Raw genomic sequence first — 20,686 nt, forward strand, 5'->3', positions numbered from 1 at the left:
GCAAACCATACGAGAGCAGGGAGATTAAGGATTCATACCCGAGGGATGTAAATTGCTTATGGATTGGTTGGTTATGCCATGAAACATGGATCAAAGGTAGTGGCTATATAATTCTATTTGCAGAGAATCATATAGGTAGACAGAGCATCCTGTAGGAGATACAATTCAATTGTACCATCTTATTGAGTGTTTTATTTATCTAGAGAGAGTTATCCTTGTAATTTTCATGCCCAAATGATATCTCCTTGCTTTAGTTGTATGTTCTAATGAATGTTTAGCCTTGTTGAGAAATCAAGGGGCAACAAGAGTAGGTGATTTCTCTTGCAATGATAATTGCTTGTGATGACTTTTTACTTTTTCTTTGTTAGATTTTTCTTAAACTTGATTATTATTGTGTTCCTTTCATCAAATAATTATCAAAAGTATAAAGAACAATGAGACAAGAGGACACAAGACGTAGGTGATCAACCAAGGCCAAAACCTCTCTCAATGAGAGGAAAATCCACAAGAATTATTCTTCATATAGAATCTTCAATTGGAGAATTCTAAGACCTAGACCCTTGACTATGAACCCCTCCAAGACCAAGTCAAAGAACTACTTTCAATTAGAATTTCTTCCACAGATTCAACGCTAGTCAAACTAAGCGCCTCTTCTTCACATTTGCGGCACCTATCAAAGGGTTGCAATTTCGGTCTACCTGTGATCTCTGAAATTCTTTAGGTGTGGACTGAATATGACATATTTACTAGGATTCACTTATTCATTGTGGGAGATATTATTTCATCAACAACTCAGCTCCATTAGCAGAACTTGATACCTCAATTTCTCAACTTATTGACATGACTATAACTTTGACCTTGCATGTTTGAAATAAATAACCCAAAGAAAGTCCTTGAAATCTCGGTTTATCTTCATCTTTTCTTCTTTCTTTTTCATTGGATTTGAGGCTTCTTCTTGTCTCAAACAAACTTTTGTGATACTTGAGTGAGACCTCTTGAGAGAGGTCGAGTCCTCCTTTATATAGGCATTGTTGGACTCCAAAATAGGTCGACTTAACTGGAAAGCCGACTTGTCTCTTATACATGAAAAATACTCATTTGACTTGCAAACCACGTGACAAGCCCTAGAAGCTCTCAATGGAGATTTACCTAAAAAATAAAATTCCTCGAGCATGAAACCCATGCCTCAAGCATAACAAAATAATTTTATCATGATTACATGTCATTATGAAGACCGAACCTAGTTACATATTTCAACATGTTAGTTTCTATAGTATTGAATGTGTTCTAGCCACGAAAATTGGTGGAGAGGCTAGAATACATGAGAACTCCAAAAACCTAGAAATCATTTATGGAAATTCCACATAGAGATGACTTAATTAGATTATTAACCAATTTTTTGAATGTTTCCTAAGTCTGAACTTAGGAAAACTGGTTAATTAATCAGAATTAATTAAGTCAAGGTGAGAATTCTCTAGAAACTCACACAGATCGATCCAAAAATGATCTGAGCCATTGATTAAAATTTAATCTTGGTCGTTGGACTCCCAACAAGAAGATATAAGAAGGGATCGATGTGGCAATGAAGAACACACCAAAGTCACTTGGAGAATTTGATTTTCCAGAACCGTTGGAGAGTTCGAGCTTCAGTGAGGAAGCAGAGACAGTGAGGGGCAGGGACAGTGAGGTCGAAGGAATTTTTCTAGATCTAGAGAGGTAGAAGCATGGAGGCCGAGTTATTCCCAGTGAGGCAGCTGGTGGGCTCCAGTATTGTAGCAATAATGCTACAACTCCTGGAGCTTCCTATCTCTAATTTTATCAACCCGGTAGTTCGTACAAACTTGGAAGCGACGGTGCTGTATGCACAAGTACTAGCTCTTGTCGCAGCTGTCACTTGGTCAGCTGGCACAAGTCCGCTAGGGCTCAAGCCAACTTCTATAGGCTCACAGAAGAAGCTTTATCAATGATGGACGAAAGCTAACTCAAAGGAGACTAATCTACTTGGCAAAAATGAACTGAAAGCAAATCAAAACATGGAAACCCTAGGAAACCCTAATTTAACTAGTCTAACCTCTATGATGCAAAGAATGTGAAGGAAACTTCTACCAACGATACCATTACTTCTAATAAGTGAAAATGCATGAATCTAATCTACTTGCATCTTAAAAGACATGTTTTTGTATTTTTTCTTTAAGTGGATGGAGTGATTGTGATTTTGTGCTTATTAGGGTTTGGTTGTGCAGATGTGATGCGGAAGGAAGGAAAGCTTGGGAAAGGTTGGGGAGGCTAGGAGAGGTCCCCAGAGATCCTTAGCATCAGTCCACAGAGGTTCCTCACGTTCAGAGGCTCAGCAACCGAGTGAGTGGCCTCCTACAGGATGTCTGCAGGGGATTCTACAGGAAACGCAGGGGTTTCTACAAGATGTTCTGTAATTCTTCTACAGGATGTTTACTAATTGGATTTTTGAGGATGGATGGTTGAGGGAAGATGCATGGATGGTTATGGAGGTAGGATGGGGGTCTGAAGTGACCCAAGAACTGATGGATGGAGTGGTGAGATGATGTGGAAAGCTGACTTGGCTTGAAGGTAGTTGAGACAACAATGGGGAAGAAGGTAAGGTTACTTGGCAAAAGAGAAGATGGGAGATGAGGAAACAGACTTGGTGATGGAGGAGCTGATCTGAACGAGGCTCAAATGAACGAGGAGGTGATGAAGATACCCTGCATAGTGGTTGCTTGATCAAACCAACTACATCTTGCATGCAATCGAAATATCATGTGATCTATCTAACAAGTTAGTGAAATCGGTGGACAGCAACCTTATTCATGAAAAGAATCACGTACAACCTGTGAACAAAACATTATCAAAGAGATATAAACGCATGAATAACTCCTACCAATCTATCTTAAACATAAGAAACTACTTTAACCATCGAAAGCAACCTAAGTAACACAACATGAATTAAATCTAAAGAGCAGATTTTTTTCTCAAGAACGCAGCAAACACACATAAAGAGAAACAAGGGAGGTACTGGGCGCTTGAGATGGGCCCAACCCTAAGAGCTAAAGCCTCCCATGAAAGATTTAGAGCTGGTGCAAAGCTGGATCCATCTTTATTAATCAAGAAATGAAAAGTACATCAAAACTGTCCACAAGGAGAACTTGAACATGAGCTGAAAGCAAAGCTAATCTATTGCATAAAAATCGAACTACAAATTAGCTAACTAATGGCTAAAACAAAATGACTAACTAGCTACAAAATGACTAACCACTAGCTAACCAAAATGAGGCCCCAAGCCCTCTTATTTATACAATTTGAGGACCCAACAGTCCTCCTAAAAGTTAGGGACTTGGCTGCCCAAGACTTGTAGTTAACAACAGTCCTACTTGACTTGCTTGGCTGCCCTTGTGCTGATGGATTCGGTGGCCCTTGAACTCCGAGCTGATGGTGGAGAATTCGAGGTAAGGGCCCATAAATGAGGGGGACACCTTCCTACAAATCCTCTAGCTTGTTCTCCCACGAATTTGGCTGCCAAGTGCTCATTAAGACCTTCAATTTTGTCTCCAAGTTGACCAAAAAGGCTACACAAAGCACCCATTAGACTTGTTGGCATAATGACTAACCAAATTCATTCTATTAACATAAAAATAATCAAAAACATGCAATAAACAAATGAGAATGGTGGACTAAGCCAAATTAGGAGGTTGAATGAGCCCAAATAATTGTACATTTTTGGGGCTCATCATCACCCCCCTACTGAAAGTGTTGTTCATCCTCTGAGCAACCAAATCTCTCCCCTTGTCTTTGATGGCCTTGGTGACTTCCTTGGCTAGCATCTCGGCCGATTTCTCCTTTGGCTTCCCGCTTTTCAGACTTTCCTGTAGAAAATGTTCGCTGGCTTCCTGTAGAAACAGTCTCTGTGTTCCTGTAGAAGCAGTCTGCTAACTTCCTGTAGAACCAATTTCACTGATTTTACTTGCTTGGCCGGGGGTTCCTTCTCCTTGAACTGTGCTGCCTAAAAGCTGACGAATCCAACATGAATGGCAAGTCTAATGTATTATAAAAGCACACAAGTACAATGAGCTGCTCGAGAATAGATAGTGCATGCCAAATCTGGATGGGAAAGAGTGTTTGCAAGCCTTTAACTGAATCGAATGGCATTCTTATTGAACTTCTACTAAGAATTGATAACAGAAGCAGAACAGAACATAAGATAGATCAAGTTGTCCTTGCCTCAACAGCTACTGGTACACAACAAATGGCATGGAATGCTCGAACAATGCTTCCATGTATTGAAGGTGGTGTCCAATTTATTAAAGATAATAGCTGGTATATGATCTCATCAGATCCCAATAATGCAGCTGCTGTGTCATTTGTTCTTTGGGGAAATGCTGTAGACATAGCAAGGTGTGCATAGGTATTAGCAGCTTTTTCTCTCAAAGTAAATATAGTTGACGGTGGTGTGCATAGAAGGTCCAAGATGGGTCAAACCACCCCATCTTTGATCATTTGTAACGCATTCTCAGGTAAACTTGAAAGATTTTGAAGTGCCCCAATGGCTGCTAACTTTGAATTCAAATTAACATTTGAAATCATTTCAAGAAGTGGAAATACAACTCCCTCTTTGAGCAATGCAGCATTGTTTTCATCTGTTAAACCTATCTCTCACAACTTACTTGCTATAACAATCTTCATTGTGTCAGACCCTTCTCTCAGGTTCTGTATCAAGGGCTTGAAATAGTTCGCCTGTGCCATTTGCACTACATTATGCTCACTGTATGGGAGATTCTCCAGAACTCCGTTTGCATCCTTAGCAGCTTTAGGATTGTCGCTATTTGACATTGTTACAAGGAGGGGGATACAACCTTGTACCTTGCCAATCTGTTCACACACAGCCATATCCTTTGAAAGCTCTAAAAGCAATTCCACGGCTTTCATACCCTCTGCAATATCACGTGCAAGTGAACGAACAATAAAATAGCATGATCCACCTCAGCTATTTTCACCTTTCTTCAAGCTCCAAACTTGATGAAGAGAAACTCAGGCTTTGCTGCTCTGCTGCACTTTCCTGTAGAAGACCCCACCCGTTTCCTGTAGAACGTGATTCTGCCTTTGAGTGAGCCCGATGCACGAGTGAAATTTGAACCAGGTAGGAAACTCAGTGGAGGACGATAGGTTAAGTCGACTGTGGAGGCAGAGGATGTATACTCCGAGTTAAACATGATGCAAGTGCAAGTTGGCAACCATCTGTGAGTTTCAGCTGAGCGTTGATTAATGTTTGCGTGATTTGTGGTGAAGGAGTGCAGTGGCCAAGCGTGTGTGGCTTTTTAGAACTGCAGTAATGTCATGAACTGCTGTTGTTATTTATTTGTTCTCTGCTTGTACTCAATTCCATTAGTTGCACTTAGAGTTTAGAATATCCCCAACTGACTGTGTCTTGTTTTTGAACTTCACGTGAATGGCTGATCCATGCATGCGTGATTTCTGCCTTGCTGAGTGCAATTGAACGTGGCTCCCTTCTTGGCTGAATCCACTCATCTCATTCATTCATGCATTGCTTTAGATTAGATCTATGCAAATAGATGAACAAGGTTAAGTCAAGTACCTGAAAGTTAAACGGCTGATTGTGAAGCGTGTTGCTGCATGCATGTGTTGATCTTCATTTGCTGCATGTATGGTGGCTTGACTGATGATTTATGGCTGTTTTTTCTTGTGCAGGTACCCTCTGGACAAATCTAAGCTGCACGCGTTCATTTCCACGTTCAACTCTGCCTGTTCAAGCTGCTGCTGCTGCATGGTCACAACCAGAACTTCTTTTTGCCATTTCTCCCAAACGGTAGATCGGTTTGATCTGAAACTCGGTGAGCATGTTCCTACCATCATTATGCATCTCCCATAGCAAATTCGTGATCAATGGATGCACGGATTTCGAGAAAAATGGAAAATGGCTGAAGATTTCAGAGCTCGATTTCTCGGAAACCGTGCATCGGAATCGACTGAAACTGCTTGGGTAGGCTACTATCACCCATGTGCATCTCCCCATGAAACAGGTTTTGAAACGGATGCACGGTCATGGAGAAAATGCAAAAATGGCTGATGGTGATGGAGGTTGATTTCTTGGAAACCGTGCACCGGAATTGCATGAAACTGCTCAGGCATGTTGTCATCAACCTTGTACAATTCCCCATAAAATGGTTTGTCAAATGGATGCATGGTTTTCAAGTTATGGCAAAAACAAATTTCGTTCTATGTCTTTTTGCTTCAAGGCTTCTTGCAAATTTTTGCATGGGATGACAAAATGAATTTTGGCTGTGATGCAGGTATGGAGATGATGGAGGAGGAGTTGGAATTTTGCATGAGGACTTCTGAACCTTTGAGGAAGCTACCATGCTTGCCAAACCACTTTTTGAAATGCATGCCTAGTTTCCCACAATTTCTACAGGAAGTTCCTGTAGAAGCACAATGAGAAGCACAAGGAGGTGAAAAAATGATGGATGAAGGCAAGGGATGGGCACACAAGTGCTTGTAGGCCTAATCAACAGATTCCCACCATTAGATTCACTTTTGAAATTGGATTTGGCTCGTCCAAAGGTTCTACAGGATGTTTCCTGTAGAAATACAGAGCTTCCCGTAGAAGACACAGTTTTGAGGAAAGAAGCATAATGACATGAAAAAAATGATGGAAAAGGGGTGAGGAATGGAAACATGGATGTGGGTAGGCCTCATGGACATATTCCAAGCCTTCAGGTCCTCCTCGGAGATCAATTTGGCTTTTTTGTAAGCTTCCTGTAGAAGATACGAAACTTCCTGTAGAAGGCACAAAAACTCCTTTGTCTTTGTTTTGAGTGATCCACCTGACCTACAATGTCCTTCTTGCAACCTGCAATGTCACTGCTGCAACATGAAATTATTCAATGGAGATTAGCTTTTTATTTTTTCTTTTTTTTTTTCTCTTTTTTTTTGAAAAACAACTAGGGCGCCTCATGGAGGTTTTCACCCCAATTGCCTGCCCTGGGCACCTCCAAGGGAGGTTTTCACCCAGAGATCTTATTCTCTTTTCTCTATTTTTTCCCAACCCATTGACCGCCTCATGGAGGTTTTCAATCAATGAGCCAATCTAAGGCGCCTCCGAGGAGGTTTTCACCTTAGATTTTTGTTTTTTCTCTTATTTTCATTTTTTCATTTCTTTACTTTTTTTTCTTTTTTTTTTTCATTTTTTTTCTACCCTACCCTACTTGAAAAACAAAATCATTTTCAAGTATAAGAATACTTCCAATGGAGCCATGTGCACATCGAGATTAGAGACAAGATGATGTAAAGGCTCGGAATGCATGCTTTGACAACTATCCAACTTTCAGAGACAACATGATCTGACTTTGAAAGTACAAAACATAGCTGAGGAGGAGAGTACTGCTGCAACTTAGTGACCTTCTGAAACCATATCTCAATATAGCTTTGATATCCTTGGTCATCTTGCTGATTTGGATCATTCTTCATGTCACCTTCTATCATGACCTTCTGATCTTCCTCTTTTTGTTGATCTTTCTCTTGAGTACATGGAGGATTTGATGATAACCATGAGGGAACTCTCTCGATCTCTAATTCTGATCTCTTCTCTTCATCAAGTGCAGCCCGTGGTTCTTTGATCTCCTCTTTGGAATCTTCTTTTGCTTTTGGTCCTTCAATGTTGTCAATAGATTCTCTCTTTTGCAACACTCTTCCTGAGCTTTGGTGAACATCATTGAGCTCAAAAGGAGTCATTTGCACATGTTGTGCCTCAGCTTTGCAATTGGGTTGAGCTGCTCCATTGCAGGGTTTTGGAAATGGAGGTACGGGTAGCTGAGTGGGGGTGTGAAATTGAGATGAAGATGGATGGCATTGTGGTTGGGTAGGCATTTGGGGTTGCCTTGGTGGAGGAGGAGGCGATGGTTGTGGATGAGCAGGTGGTGGAGGAAAATGAGCGGGACGAGAGTTGTAATGGGGTCTCCACTCCTGATAAGGTGCATTCCACTGAGGCTGTGGCTGAGCATAAGAGTGAAATGAATGAGCAACTGGTTGGGCATAATATGGATCTGTGAAGGAACAAGGAGAATATGACCAAGGAGGAGGTGTAGACCAGGAAGGATGAGCAGGGGGACCCCAAGAAGGCATGAAAGTGGCTTGATAGGGGTCATAATAGGTCTCGGGTGTCCCTTGCAGTTCTTGTTGGTAAGATCTAGGTCCATATGGCCTCCTTTGGTTCATATAACGGAGTGATTCAGTGGCTCCCTTGGCTCTTTGATATGTAGCTTTGATTCTGGGCAAGGAAGGGCACTGATCTGTAGGATGGTATTCTTCACAGATGAAACACACTTCTAGAGGGTGCATTGGACATTCGTTCCTAGGATGCTTTCTAGTGCACCTAGGACAAAAAATGGCCAAAGCCCTCTTGGCTTCCTCTTGCTTCTTTTGGATCCGCAAGGTATCCAGTTGCATGGCAAGGAACTGCCTCATATCGCTCTTGAAATCTTCGATCTGATTTTCAAATTCATCTTTGGACAAGATGTTGCTCCCAACATCTCTGCTTGTAGCCATTTGCTCCAGAGGAATGTTTTCTTCTTCTTCTCCCTTAGAGGTTCTTCAGATATGTCTTGATGTCCACCCAGGGGTTCTTCAATCACAGCCATCGAAGAAGAGAGAATCTTGGCTGTGTGAAGCAGTGGGGGTGTTTTGCAATCATTTTTCTAACTTATCTCTACTCCTACAAGGCATGAAATGAAATCTTTTTGCTTGATTTTTGTTTTTTTCTACTTCTACTTGCAAAACTGAAATAGATTGAACGGCAACTAACTATCTTGCTAAAATGAAAATGCGGAATTGAAATGAAAGCAGGAAAGGGCTAATCTATTTTGCTCAAATGAAATTGCAGGAATGAAATGCTAGGCTACGCTTGCGAAATTGAAATGCGGAATTGAAATGCTAATCTAGGAAAGCAGGAAATGCTAATCTATGAAAGCAGGAAATGCTAATCTATGAAAGCAGGAAATGTCTATGCTACGTTTGCAGAATGGAAATGAAGTAAACTGCTCAACAGAAGGTTGTAGTAGAAAATAGAAGAATAGCAACAATCACCAATACTCTGCCGCTTCCCCGACAACGGCGCCAAAAAGATGGTGGGCTCCAGTATTGTAGCAATAATGCTACAACTCCTGGAGCTTCCTATCTCTAATTTTATCAACCCAGTAGTTCGTACAAACTTGGAAGCGACGGTGCTGTATGCACAAGTACTAGCTCTTGTCGCAGCTGTCACTTGGTCAGCTGGCACAAGTCCGCTAGGGCTCAAGCCAACTTCTATAGGCTCACAGAAGAAGCTTTATCAATGATGGACGAAAGCTAACTCAAAGGAGACTAATCTACTTGGCAAAAATGAACTGAAAGCAAATCAAAACATGGAAACCCTAGGAAACCCTAATTTAACTAGTCTAACCTCTATGATGCAAAGAATGTGAAGGAAACTTCTACCAATGATACCATTACTTCTAATAAGTGAAAATGCATGAATCTAATCTACTTGCATCTTAAAAGACATGTTTTTGTATTTTTTCTTTAAGTGGATGGAGTGATTGTGATTTTGTGCTTATTAGGGTTTGGTTGTGCAGATGTGATGCGGAAGGAAGGAAAGCTTGGGAAAGGTTGGGGAGGCTAGGAGAGGTCCCCAGAGATCCTTAGCATCAGTCCACAGAGGTTCCTCACGTTCAGAGGCTCAGCAACCGAGTGAGTGGCCTCCTACAGGATGTCTGCAGGGGATTCTACAGGAAACGCAGGGGTTTCTACAGGATGTTCTGTAATTCTTCTACAGGATGTTTACGAATTGGATTTTTGAGGATGGATGGTTGAGGGAAGATGCATGGATGGTTATGGAGGTAGGATGGGGGTCTGAAGTGACCCAGGAACTGATGGATGGAGTGGTGAGATGATGTGGAAAGCTGACTTGGCTTGAAGGTAGTTGAGACAACAATGGGGAAGAAGGTAAGGTTACTTGGCAAAAGAGAAGATGGGAGATGAGGGAACAGACTTGGTGATGGAGGAGCTGATCTGAACGAAGCTCAAATGAACGAGGAGGTGATGAAGATACCCTGCATAGTGGTTGCTTGATCAAACCAACTACATCTTGCATGCAATCGAAATATCATGTGATCTATCTAACAAGTTAGTGAAATCGGTGGACAGCAACCTTATTCATGAAAAGAATCACGTACAACCTGTGAAAAAAACATTATCAAAGAGATATAAATGCATGAATAACTCGTACCAATCTATCTTAAACATAAGAAACTACTTTAACCATCGAAAGCAACCTAAGTAACACAGCATGAATTAAATCTAAAGAGCAGATTTTTTTCTCAAGAACGCAGCAAACACACATAAAGAGAAACAAGGGAGGTACTGGGCGCTTGAGATGGGCCCAACCCCAAGAGCTACAGCCTCCCATGAAAGATTTAGAGCTGGTGCAAAGCTGGATCCATCTTTATTAATCAAGAAATGAAAAGTACATCAAAACTGTCCACAAGGAGAACTTGAACATGAGCTGAAAGCAAAGCTAATCTATTGCATAAAAATCGAACTACAAATTAGCTAACTAATGGCTAAAACAAAATGACTAACTAGCTACAAAATGACTAACCACTAGCTAACCAAAATGAGGCCCCAAGCCCTCTTATTTATACAATTTGAGGACCCAACAGTCCTCCTAAAAGTTAGGGACTTGGCTGCCCAAGACTTGTAGTTAACAGCAGTCCTACTTGACTTGCTTGGCTGCCCTTGTGCTGATGGATTCGGTGGCCCTTGAACTCCGAGCTGATGGTGGAGAATTCGAGGTAAGGGCCCATAAATGAGGGGGACACCTTCCTACAAATCCTCTAGCTTGTTCTCCCACGAATTTGGCTGCCAAGTGCTCATTAAGACCTTCAATTTTGTCTCCAAGTTGACCAAAAAGGCTACACAAAGCACCCATTAGACTTGTTGACATAATGACTAACCAAATTCATTCTATTAACATAAAAATAATCAAAAACATGCAATAAACAAATGAGAATGGTGGACTAAGCCAAATTAGGAGGTTGAATGAGCCCAAATAGTTGTACATTTTTGGGGCTCATCAGCAGCATAGAGGACTACACAATTGCTATGAAACTAGTTCACAAAAAGATAGAAAAGATAGATCAATGCCTTAGAAATAAGCCTCTTCGAGGGGGCAACCTCCTTTACATTACACAAATGAACAATTCTTGGATGATACAAATGACAATACCTCCTTTCTATATATAGGAGTCTAAGGGGTCATAATATAATCAGAGCCGACATAAAAATAATAATGTAAGGGCATAATAATAACAGAAGTGGGCTTCTATGGGGCACAATAATAACAATATGGGGACTACATGGGCACAACAATATAATAAGGGGGTTTTACTAATAACAATAAGGGGTTACACTAGTAGTATAGAGACCTAACATGCCCCTCTCCTTCAAAAAGTGTTGTCCTCAACGCTTGAGTAGTTCTTGATGCTTCTATATAAATTCTTGTCCTCCCATGTGGAATCTTCAACGGGTAAGTTCTTCCACTTGAAGAGATACTCTGAAATTGATCTATTTCGTAGTTGTTGATTTCTCGGTTCTGTGACTGCTTCAGGTTCCAATATGATTTTTCCTTCCTTGTCAAGTTCTTGCAATACTATTTGAACTGGGATTTTCTGCAACTTTTGAATGAGTTCCCACTCCTTTGGGCATATGGATATCTGTAAGGCCTGATGTTTGGAGGAACACTTTCTGGAATAAAATGGATAGCATGATCATGATCACGAATATGTGGGAGGCCTTTGGGAGTGTCAAATACCATGGAATGATTGTGTAAGGCTTTTTGGAGATCTGGAGAAATAGATGATTTCGATGTGGGAACTATTAAGGAACATAATTGTGCAATTACGCTTCGTTGTTCTTTCTTTAGAAGCTTTTTCATTCCGTTAGAGCTGATTATCTTTCCTGGTTTCCTTGTGATACTCCTTATTTCAACTTCCTTTCCTTCTAAAGAAAATTTCATGAAAATTTCTTGAAAATTAAAAGCTATTATACCCAAGGATTGTAGCCATTGGACTCCTAGTACAACATCAGCACCACCCATTGGAATGGAAAGCATTGCGCTATTCAATACATATTCTCCCATGGATAGCTTGATATTATGGCACTTTTCAGAGCAATTTATGGTTCCTCCACTTACAACCGTCGCTTGACACTCTGGCGCTGGATATAGGAAGCAATTCAATTCCTTGGCTATCTTACAATGAATAAAATTATGGGTACTACTCAAATCAATCAACAATATTACCTTTTTCTTCTTGATATGTCCTTCTATCTTGATAGTTTGAGGAGTGGTAATTTCTTCCAATGCATTACAAGATATGGTCGGATTCATTTCTTGATGCTCGATGTGATCTTTCACTTCTTGAACATTTTTCTTCTTGATATGTCCTTCTATATTGACAGTTTGAGGAGTGGTAATTCCGGCCAATGCATTACAAGATATGGTCGGATTCATTTCTTCTTTCTCGATGTGATCTTTCACTTCTTGAACCTTTTTATTCGTGATATGTCCTTCTATCTTGAGAGTTTGAGGAGTGGTAATTCTTTCCAATGCTTTACAAGATATGGTCGGATTCATTTCTTCTTTCTCTGGGGTGTGTTCCTGGTGTATATCCTCTCTTTTTTTATGTTTCTTAATCCTTTTCTTCCTCTTCTTCATAATCTATGTAAAATAATTTCTTCTCAACACACTTATGACCTTTAGTGTATTTTCTATCACAATTGTAACAAAGGCCTTTTTCTCTTTTTTCTTCCAATTGTTGTGGTGTAAACCTTGTAGGTTGTGCAAGGCTAGGAGAAAAAACACTTCCATAATTATAGTTGTGAGTGGTGGAGTCCTTGTTTCCATAATGTCACTTTCAAATTTTCTTGCCAACCTGAATGCCTTCTCCAATGAATCAGGTTCCTAAAGACGAACCTCATGTTGAATGTTATCCTTTAAAGTCCCTATGAAGACATCCACCATTTTCTTCTCTAGAATATCATTTACCCTTATATTCAATTTTTGGAAGTCCTCAATGTGCTCTGCCATTTAACCCTTTTGTTTGAGATTTATCAATTGGCTAAAGAAGGTGTTTCTCTTTGTATCCTCATAATGTGCTATCATTTCCTCTGTGAAAATTGACCACGTGACAAGTGGTTTACGCGAACAAAGCCCTTTATACCATAAAAAATGATTTGGTTCTAAATAGTCAGATGCAATACGTACCTTTTGTGACAGTGGTACACCATGTAGATCAAAATATTTCTCTATCTGTAGTATCCAATTTATTGGATCCTTGCCATCAAACTTCCTCATCTCGCTTTTTCTTGATTTTAGGAGCTCGATATTGAAATGATTGTAACTCTGTAATTTTGGATCTTCCAATGTTGAAATCATGATCTGTAGTAACCATCTGCGTCCTCCTTCCAATGCCACTAGTCTTATCGAGATTGGATTCTCCAAGAAAGAGTTATGCACAATCTCCCAAGATCGCCTGATTATATACCTTTTCAGAAGAGCGAACTTGTATGCAGTACCATGTGTCACTGTTTTGACCTTCGGATTTGAAAAATATACACAAGAAATCAGTTCACAAAAAATTAATTCGATTTGGTTGAAGGAAAAATCGATTCAACTTCTAGAGGTTGGGAAAGTCTTCCAGAGGGTTGGAGAAATAGTTTCCTTAGCAGAGACAGACAAAATGACTTCATCAGAGGCAGTTCTAGGCTTAGATGTCCAAGGGTCTATGTAAGCACTGCACAAAGGCTAACGTAGAGGGTCTACAAGGATGAATTTTGTAAAGGGAAGTTGTGTCAGGATTACTTGTGGAAGAAGGGAATTTCCCTTAAATAATTTTGGCCAGATTTTCTTGTTGCTTGGATTACTAGTTGGGCATTCGTATAGATTATACTCAGATTTCACTACTACATAATAATAAAAACCCTTACTATTGCACCGATTTTCCCAAGTTAGGTTTTTCGGGGACATTTGTCCCAAAATATTGGTGTCATTTTTATTGTGTGTGTGTGTGCTAGTATTTTCTTAGTTTCAAGCATTATTATTTCCATAGTATTTTATTTGTGAAGGTTACAGTATGATTTATTCAGTATTTTTCGTAACAAATAAATTGTTAAATTTAATTAACAATTAGAAGAATAATTTCTAGTTGCTGCAATAGGATTTTAGTATTTAATTTGTGAAGGTTACAATATGATTTATTCAATATTTGTCGTAGCAAATAAATTGTTAAAATTAATTAACAATTAGAAGAATAATTTCCAGTTGCTGCAATAGGATTTCAGTTTTGAAATTTTCACACGACACTCCCTCTTAATTAGGGAGGTATTCATAATCCATACAAGGTACATGGACATTCTCAATCTGAAGAATTGTATAGCATCATATCATCCAACATTTTCACATAGCAAGGCCTTGACTAACAACTCTATCTCTCCATAAGATCATAGAACGATGCTCGCGAGACTAATGATTTATAAACACCTTCATCATTGCCTCTGAAGGAACATACCCCACTCGAGTGTTCACAGGGTATGTCCTTCTAGGACTATTCTTATCTTGGATTCCCAGTCCTCAAAGAATATCAGTGCTCCATGACTAATCTTATCTTGTATGCCCTACCACATCCTCAGAGTATCAGATGCTAGATGCTTACTCAATCCTCCATTCTTTCTTTCCAAGTGAAGACAAGAATTATGTGTCTTAACTAGGGAGGATATACCCATTCCAATGAAAGAATGTACTCATTCATCTTAAAGGAATGCACCCAAGCTCCCTCTTAACCAGGGACTTGTCCAAGCTACCTCTTAGCTTAGGGACTTGCTTCAATTGTCTTCTTAATTAGAAACTTTCTTCTAGGCTCCCTCTTAACTAGCGACCTGTTTCCAAAAATAGTTCTTCCTTCATTTGTGGAGATCATGGGACCTTCAACTTCCTGTATAGCTCTTCAATTCAATATCATCAATTTCATTTCAATATTATGGAGCCTTCATCTTTGGGACTTTTACATAAGGAATCAGTCATCCATCACTTTCCTTCTTGAATCCAGGCAGTTATGTCATTCTTCCTTTTTCTTAGAGAGTGATCCATTGGACCATATATGGATTTTCCTCATACATCTACCTCTTTCACATCATGTCTTCTTCAGCATCTTTCATCCTTCCACATGTGTATCATTTTTAGATGACATCAACACTTCTCTTTAGGTAGCCCCGTATTAGCCCATCTAGATATTATTCAAAATTCATAAATGAACATCAAATCAAATGTTAACTTTTGTGATGACCCTTTGTCATGACATCTACTTGTTGCAACATCAACATCCTGCATTCATATTGACACATCTCCAAGATATTCATTTGTCAAGGGTCTTCTTTCTTTTCAGACTTTTCCAAGGTCTTCATATCTTTCCCATGGAGATATTATAGTCAACTTTTCTAGTCATAAGATGTTGATTGCCTTCTCCATAGTTGCATTTTTCACAATCTCTTCTTTATTCAGATATTACTTCCCAGTAACTCCCAATCATAGTTCCTTCATTTTTTCAACCACCTCATATTCCATATGAGGTCATATTATGTTTATTTCATCTAGTTAATATGTGACCCATGCCTTTATGCATCCTTTTAATGAAAGAGATCCATTTCCCTTGATCATGCTCATGAGCTAAAGCATGCATCCTTACTATCTGCAACTATATACTAACATGACTTGACACATTGAACATATCCATGCATACCTCTTTTGTTCTTTGGTCATTTAGACTTCCTTCAACAGCTACCTGTCATTGATTGAGAGTGCTTCAATCATCTTTGACCTGTTGCATTCCTTTGTCACCATACCATCATTCTTCTTAAACAATGAATCCCATTCCAAGTGGAATTCTTAGCGAGACATCTTTCAAGAGATGAACCTTCCAATGAAGATTTTAGCAGAGGATCTTGATTATCCTCATCTTGTAGATTCTCCTTTTCAATGATGTATGATGAGATCTATACTAGATGACTTCCTTCTTCCATAAGTGTTACTTATGCTTCTAATGAGGTTACTAAGAGCTAGTTTTTCCTATGATGACTGTTGCAAGTATGTAGACTTTTACTTCAGCTGTTACATGAGCCCTTGCTTCAATTGTATTCTTACTATGATGCTTTCTTACTAAGATGCATCCTATCATTCTTCAATCATGGCAGAGGTCTTTCATCCTTTTATTTTTATTTTTTGTGTTATATATATCACGAATAGCATATAAGGGTCTGTATAGTTCCCTTCTTCCATCATGCTTCTCAAAGGATCAACCCATCCATCTTTTACTTCTTGTAATTGGAATACAAATTAACAAGTACCCAAGCAAAAATACGATTCTAGAACACGACGTCAAGTTATCCTTCTAGGGTTTCTATGCAACCAAGAGGTCATCCTAGAGTTTCTTAAGTTCAAACCCTAGATCATATTATTTTCTCTTCATGTCATTCTGGGGTTTATCCCATGTCCTATAATCTCGACAAACCCTAGAATCATAATTTTAACCCTACAACATCTCATGATGGACCATTTTTCAAAAAATATCATACATACCTCATGAATACCTACATGTAATGCTCGGTATTTCAGGATGCCATGGTACTGACCTTTCTGATTTATTTAAAAATTCTTTAATCAGGGAAATTATTGTCGTTGTTGAGATCTGCTTCTTCACAAGTTCCTTTGTAGCTCCTTTTTGCTACCTTGATGGCTACATGACTTCTTTGCAACAAAACTTCATAATGGAGACTCTTTTTGTTGCACTTTTTGTTTGTAGTTTCTTGATTTGACTACTTATAAAAAATGTATAGATGATTGTAGAGGCAATTTAGCCTTTTCAAATGATTGATTGTTCTACAGAGAATAAGTATATTTGATTTGAAGATGATTGCACTCTCAGTGCCATAGATGATTGATTTATCCCAAACTCGGTGCTTTGCAAATTGTGATATGAATTTCTCTCTCTTCTTGAGGAGTTTGATTCCTTTATGAGGATATAAGATCATGTGGTGATGAAAACAATCTTCTTCTTTAGGTCACATAGATTCGATCTGCTTATCAAAGGATTCAGAGTATTATGAATATTTAAATTAGGCATTCAGACTCTTGAAACAATGATGTGGTATCTTCAAAAATTGCTTCATTATGCACATAGTTCAAAATTTTCCTTACTTGGAGAAGGACTTAGAATCTTGGATCTGTGGTTGAAGATCTCGGATTTGTGGTTGAAGATTTGACTTCATGGAATGGTGAAATCAAGCAGACTTTCACTTTTCCTTGCAATGAATTTGGTCTTCAACAAATCTTGACGGTAGAATTATCTGGTCTTCGAATCAATGCTTGAGATTTTTATACTTACTGACTGCTTCTAATTTGAATGTAGCAACTAGGGCTTGAGAGGGTTGAGCCCAGAATTTGATCAAGAATTTTTCTCTGGGTGGAGACACTTCTTCACATTTCTTGTAACCTCTTGAGATCTTAATCTTGGCCCCCTTTTGGTCCTTCATTTAAGTTACCTGAGCTCTGATACCATGTTGAGAAATCAAGGGGCACCAAGAGTAGGTTTTTTCTCTTACAATGATAATTGCTTGTGATGACTTTTTACTTTTTCTTCATTAGATTTTTCTTCAACTTGATTATTATTGTGTTCCTTTCATCAAACATTTATCAAAAGCATAAATAAAAATGAGATAAGAGACAAAAGATGTAGGAGATCAGCCAGAGCCAAAACCTCTCCCAATGAGAGGAAAACCCACAAGAATTATTCTTCATATAGAATCTTTAATTGACAAATTCCAAGACCTAGACCCTTGACTATGAACCCCTCTAAGACCAAGTCAAATCACTCATTTCAATTAGAATTTCTTCCACAGATTCAACGCTGGTCAAACTGAATATTCTACTACAAACTTTGGCTCTTCTTCACCTTTTCGGTACCTATCATAGGTCTGCATTTTTAGTCTACCTGTGATCTCTGAAATTATTCATGTGTGGACTGAATATGACATATTTACTAGGCTTCACTTCTTCGTCGTGGGATATCTTCTTTCATTAACAACTCAGCTTCATTAGCAAACCTTGATACCTCAATTTCTCGACTTTCTGAGATGAATGTAACTTCGACCTTTTGAACCAAAGAGAGTAGCCCTAACTGCTTTTCACGTGTGAAATAAATAACCCAAAGGTAGTGCTTAAAATCTCGGTTCATATTCATCTTTTCATTTTTCCTTTTCACTGGATTTGAGGCTTGGTCTTATCTCTAGATCGAACTTTTTATACTTAATTGAGACCCCTTGCGAGAGGTCAAGGCCTCATTTATATAGGCGTTGTTGGGCTCCAAAATAGGCTGATTTCACTGGCATGCTAACCTGATGACGCATATAGGCCAACTTGACTTGTATCTTTTATACTTGGTCTTGGAGGGGTTTCCTTGAAAATCTATAGACTCATGTAATATGTAACATGCCCAAGAAGGGTCTCTTATACATGACAAAGACTCATTTTACTTGCAGACCACATGACATGCCCTAGAAGCTCTCAATGGGAGCTTTACCTACAAAATCAAATTCCTTGAGGATAAAACCCATGCCTCAAGCATAACAAAATAATTTTATCATGATTACATATGTCATTATGAAGACCGAACCTAGTTGCGAATTTCAATAGGCCTTCCTACAGATTTATAACACCGCCTATAGATATCCTATCAATTTACAAGATTGTCTACTACCTTCATGTAGAAATATGTTGGGTGAGAAGAGTGAACTTACAAGTGACATTGGGCATGTGGAAAGTGGTATTTATGGATGGATATGGATCAGGTAAGGAAAAGAATGAATGGGGAATTTGAGACAAGGTGTAATCAAGTAGAAAATTGTGACAGGTACACATAATTTTTAGTTTTATTATTTATGTCAAATGAAACCAAGTTTCTATTGCATATATATATATATATATATATATATACCCCTGTAGCCTTATGGTCTGATCTAGTGGTTATTTTTCTACAAGAAGGCCATAGACATCTACACATAAAAATGAAAAATGATTATTTTGAAAAAAAAAATCCTTTTTTCTTCACACAGGGTAATGGTTCCATTTCTAGTTTTCACTCTTTATTTTCCCTACCAAGCCTTATAAAGGGTTTTCTAGATGGGTAATTTTATCTCACAAACTCAAAAATTACCTCATTGAAGTTTTATATTTTAGATTTTGTTCCATGTGCATCAAACGAGGTTTTCACTTGAAAATTTTGTTGGGAGCTTGACAATATTGGTGGGGGGGGGGGGGGGGGGGGATGGGGGGTGTTGGGATGAATCAGTATTGTGTAGTGGATCACCAAATTATAACATTTTACCTTTCTTTACAATATACTAAATCATTCATTAGTGAGAAACACATTACAATCGCAGATCTAAGCACACATCATAAGCAACACATAAACATGAAAGCAACACATGAACACAAGATATATGGTGGAAACCCTTCTAGCAAAAAAACCACCATCTACATTGCTTTGCTTCTTCTTCTTTATTATTCAAATATTTTTTTACATCATGCATCGGTCACCACCAATGTGCAAGACACAACTTGCGATGCACACAAGAAACCACTCGCTTCACGCCACTACCTGACAGAATCCACCACTTCCTCAACTTTACATGCCACCACTAGCTGGAAGCCACCACTTTCTCAACTATGTAGACCACTACTTGTTGGAGGCCCCAACCTCCAATAGATTCCCAAGCCACTACCTGGGGGAAGCCACCACTCCCAAACTTTTCAAGCCACGACCTGAAATTGCAAGCCACCACTTTCCCATTAAAGGCCCCAATCTTCAAACCCTTGTGGACCACATTTCATCCATTTTCAAACTAGGGCCCACAATCTCATCTCTAACACTTGTAGGCCTCGTTTTATCTTATTTCGACTAGACCCACATATATCCTTTTTCTCATCAATTGAATACAAAAAATCCACTACATAAAACCTCTCTACAACACACAATCAAAATATACTCTCTTATACAAATTTTCTCATAAAATTTAGCAGAATACATAATTAGATATCACAATATTCTGCAAAACATTAAACATTACAAGGCTCATCAATCCAACAACAAAAACTCACAACTCTATTCTTAGCCACAACTCATGACTCAAAACAATATCAGACAACTATGGAACCCCTACAGCAACACTATTAGCATACAAACAATATTCGACCATTACTCTATGCCCGTACAAAAACAGTCACAAACTCAGTCTCTACCACCAAATTCAACCATATAGTGCTCCAACACACATGCTCAACAAACAATCTTTAAATAAGTGCAACTCTGAGTTCCAACCACGTATCCTCATATTGCTTAGTATGCAATTCGACCCCTCTCTATTATAGGTGCACACAACACTCTCAACTAGTCACTCCATACACATGTAGCATCATTTTAACACTGGAACAATGACCCTTTACCAAGTGCCAACATCTCAGACATTCTGTCATTCACACAGGGCCAAGGAATAGACCATCTAAACTATAGATAGC

At 39.0% G+C, this 20,686-nt stretch overlaps 1 protein-coding gene across 1 annotated transcript; it reads right to left on the reverse strand.

Annotated features, from left to right (window-relative positions):
- Positions 1-4,485: 4,485 nt before the first annotated feature.
- LOC149260084 (U-box domain-containing protein 44-like) lies at positions 4,486-4,938 on the reverse strand. Its single transcript, XM_089456538.1, has 2 exons — positions 4,677-4,938; positions 4,486-4,559 (listed from the first exon to the last, which is right to left on the reverse strand). Exons 1-2 carry the CDS (start codon positions 4,936-4,938, stop codon positions 4,486-4,488), a joined length of 336 nt encoding a protein of 111 aa, XP_089312664.1.
- Between the last annotated feature and the right edge of the window lie 15,748 nt (positions 4,939-20,686).

This window comes from Pinus tabuliformis, chromosome 6 (assembly GCF_031772625.1).
Source record: "Pinus tabuliformis cultivar Carrire ecotype Pingquan chromosome 6, CPIR1, whole genome shotgun sequence".
NCBI lineage: Eukaryota > Viridiplantae > Streptophyta > Pinopsida > Pinales > Pinaceae > Pinus > Pinus tabuliformis.

Bases quoted from the DNA above. Each gene is read 5' to 3' on its own strand.
- LOC149260084 (XM_089456538.1), bottom strand. From the start codon at position 4,938: ATGAAAGCCGTGGAATTGCTTTTAGAGCTTTCAAAGGATATGGCTGTG. The intron at 4,560-4,676 runs GTAAGTTGTGAG...CAAAGTTAGCAG, and splicing joins AATGAAGATTGTTATAGCAA to CCATTGGGGCACTTCAAAAT.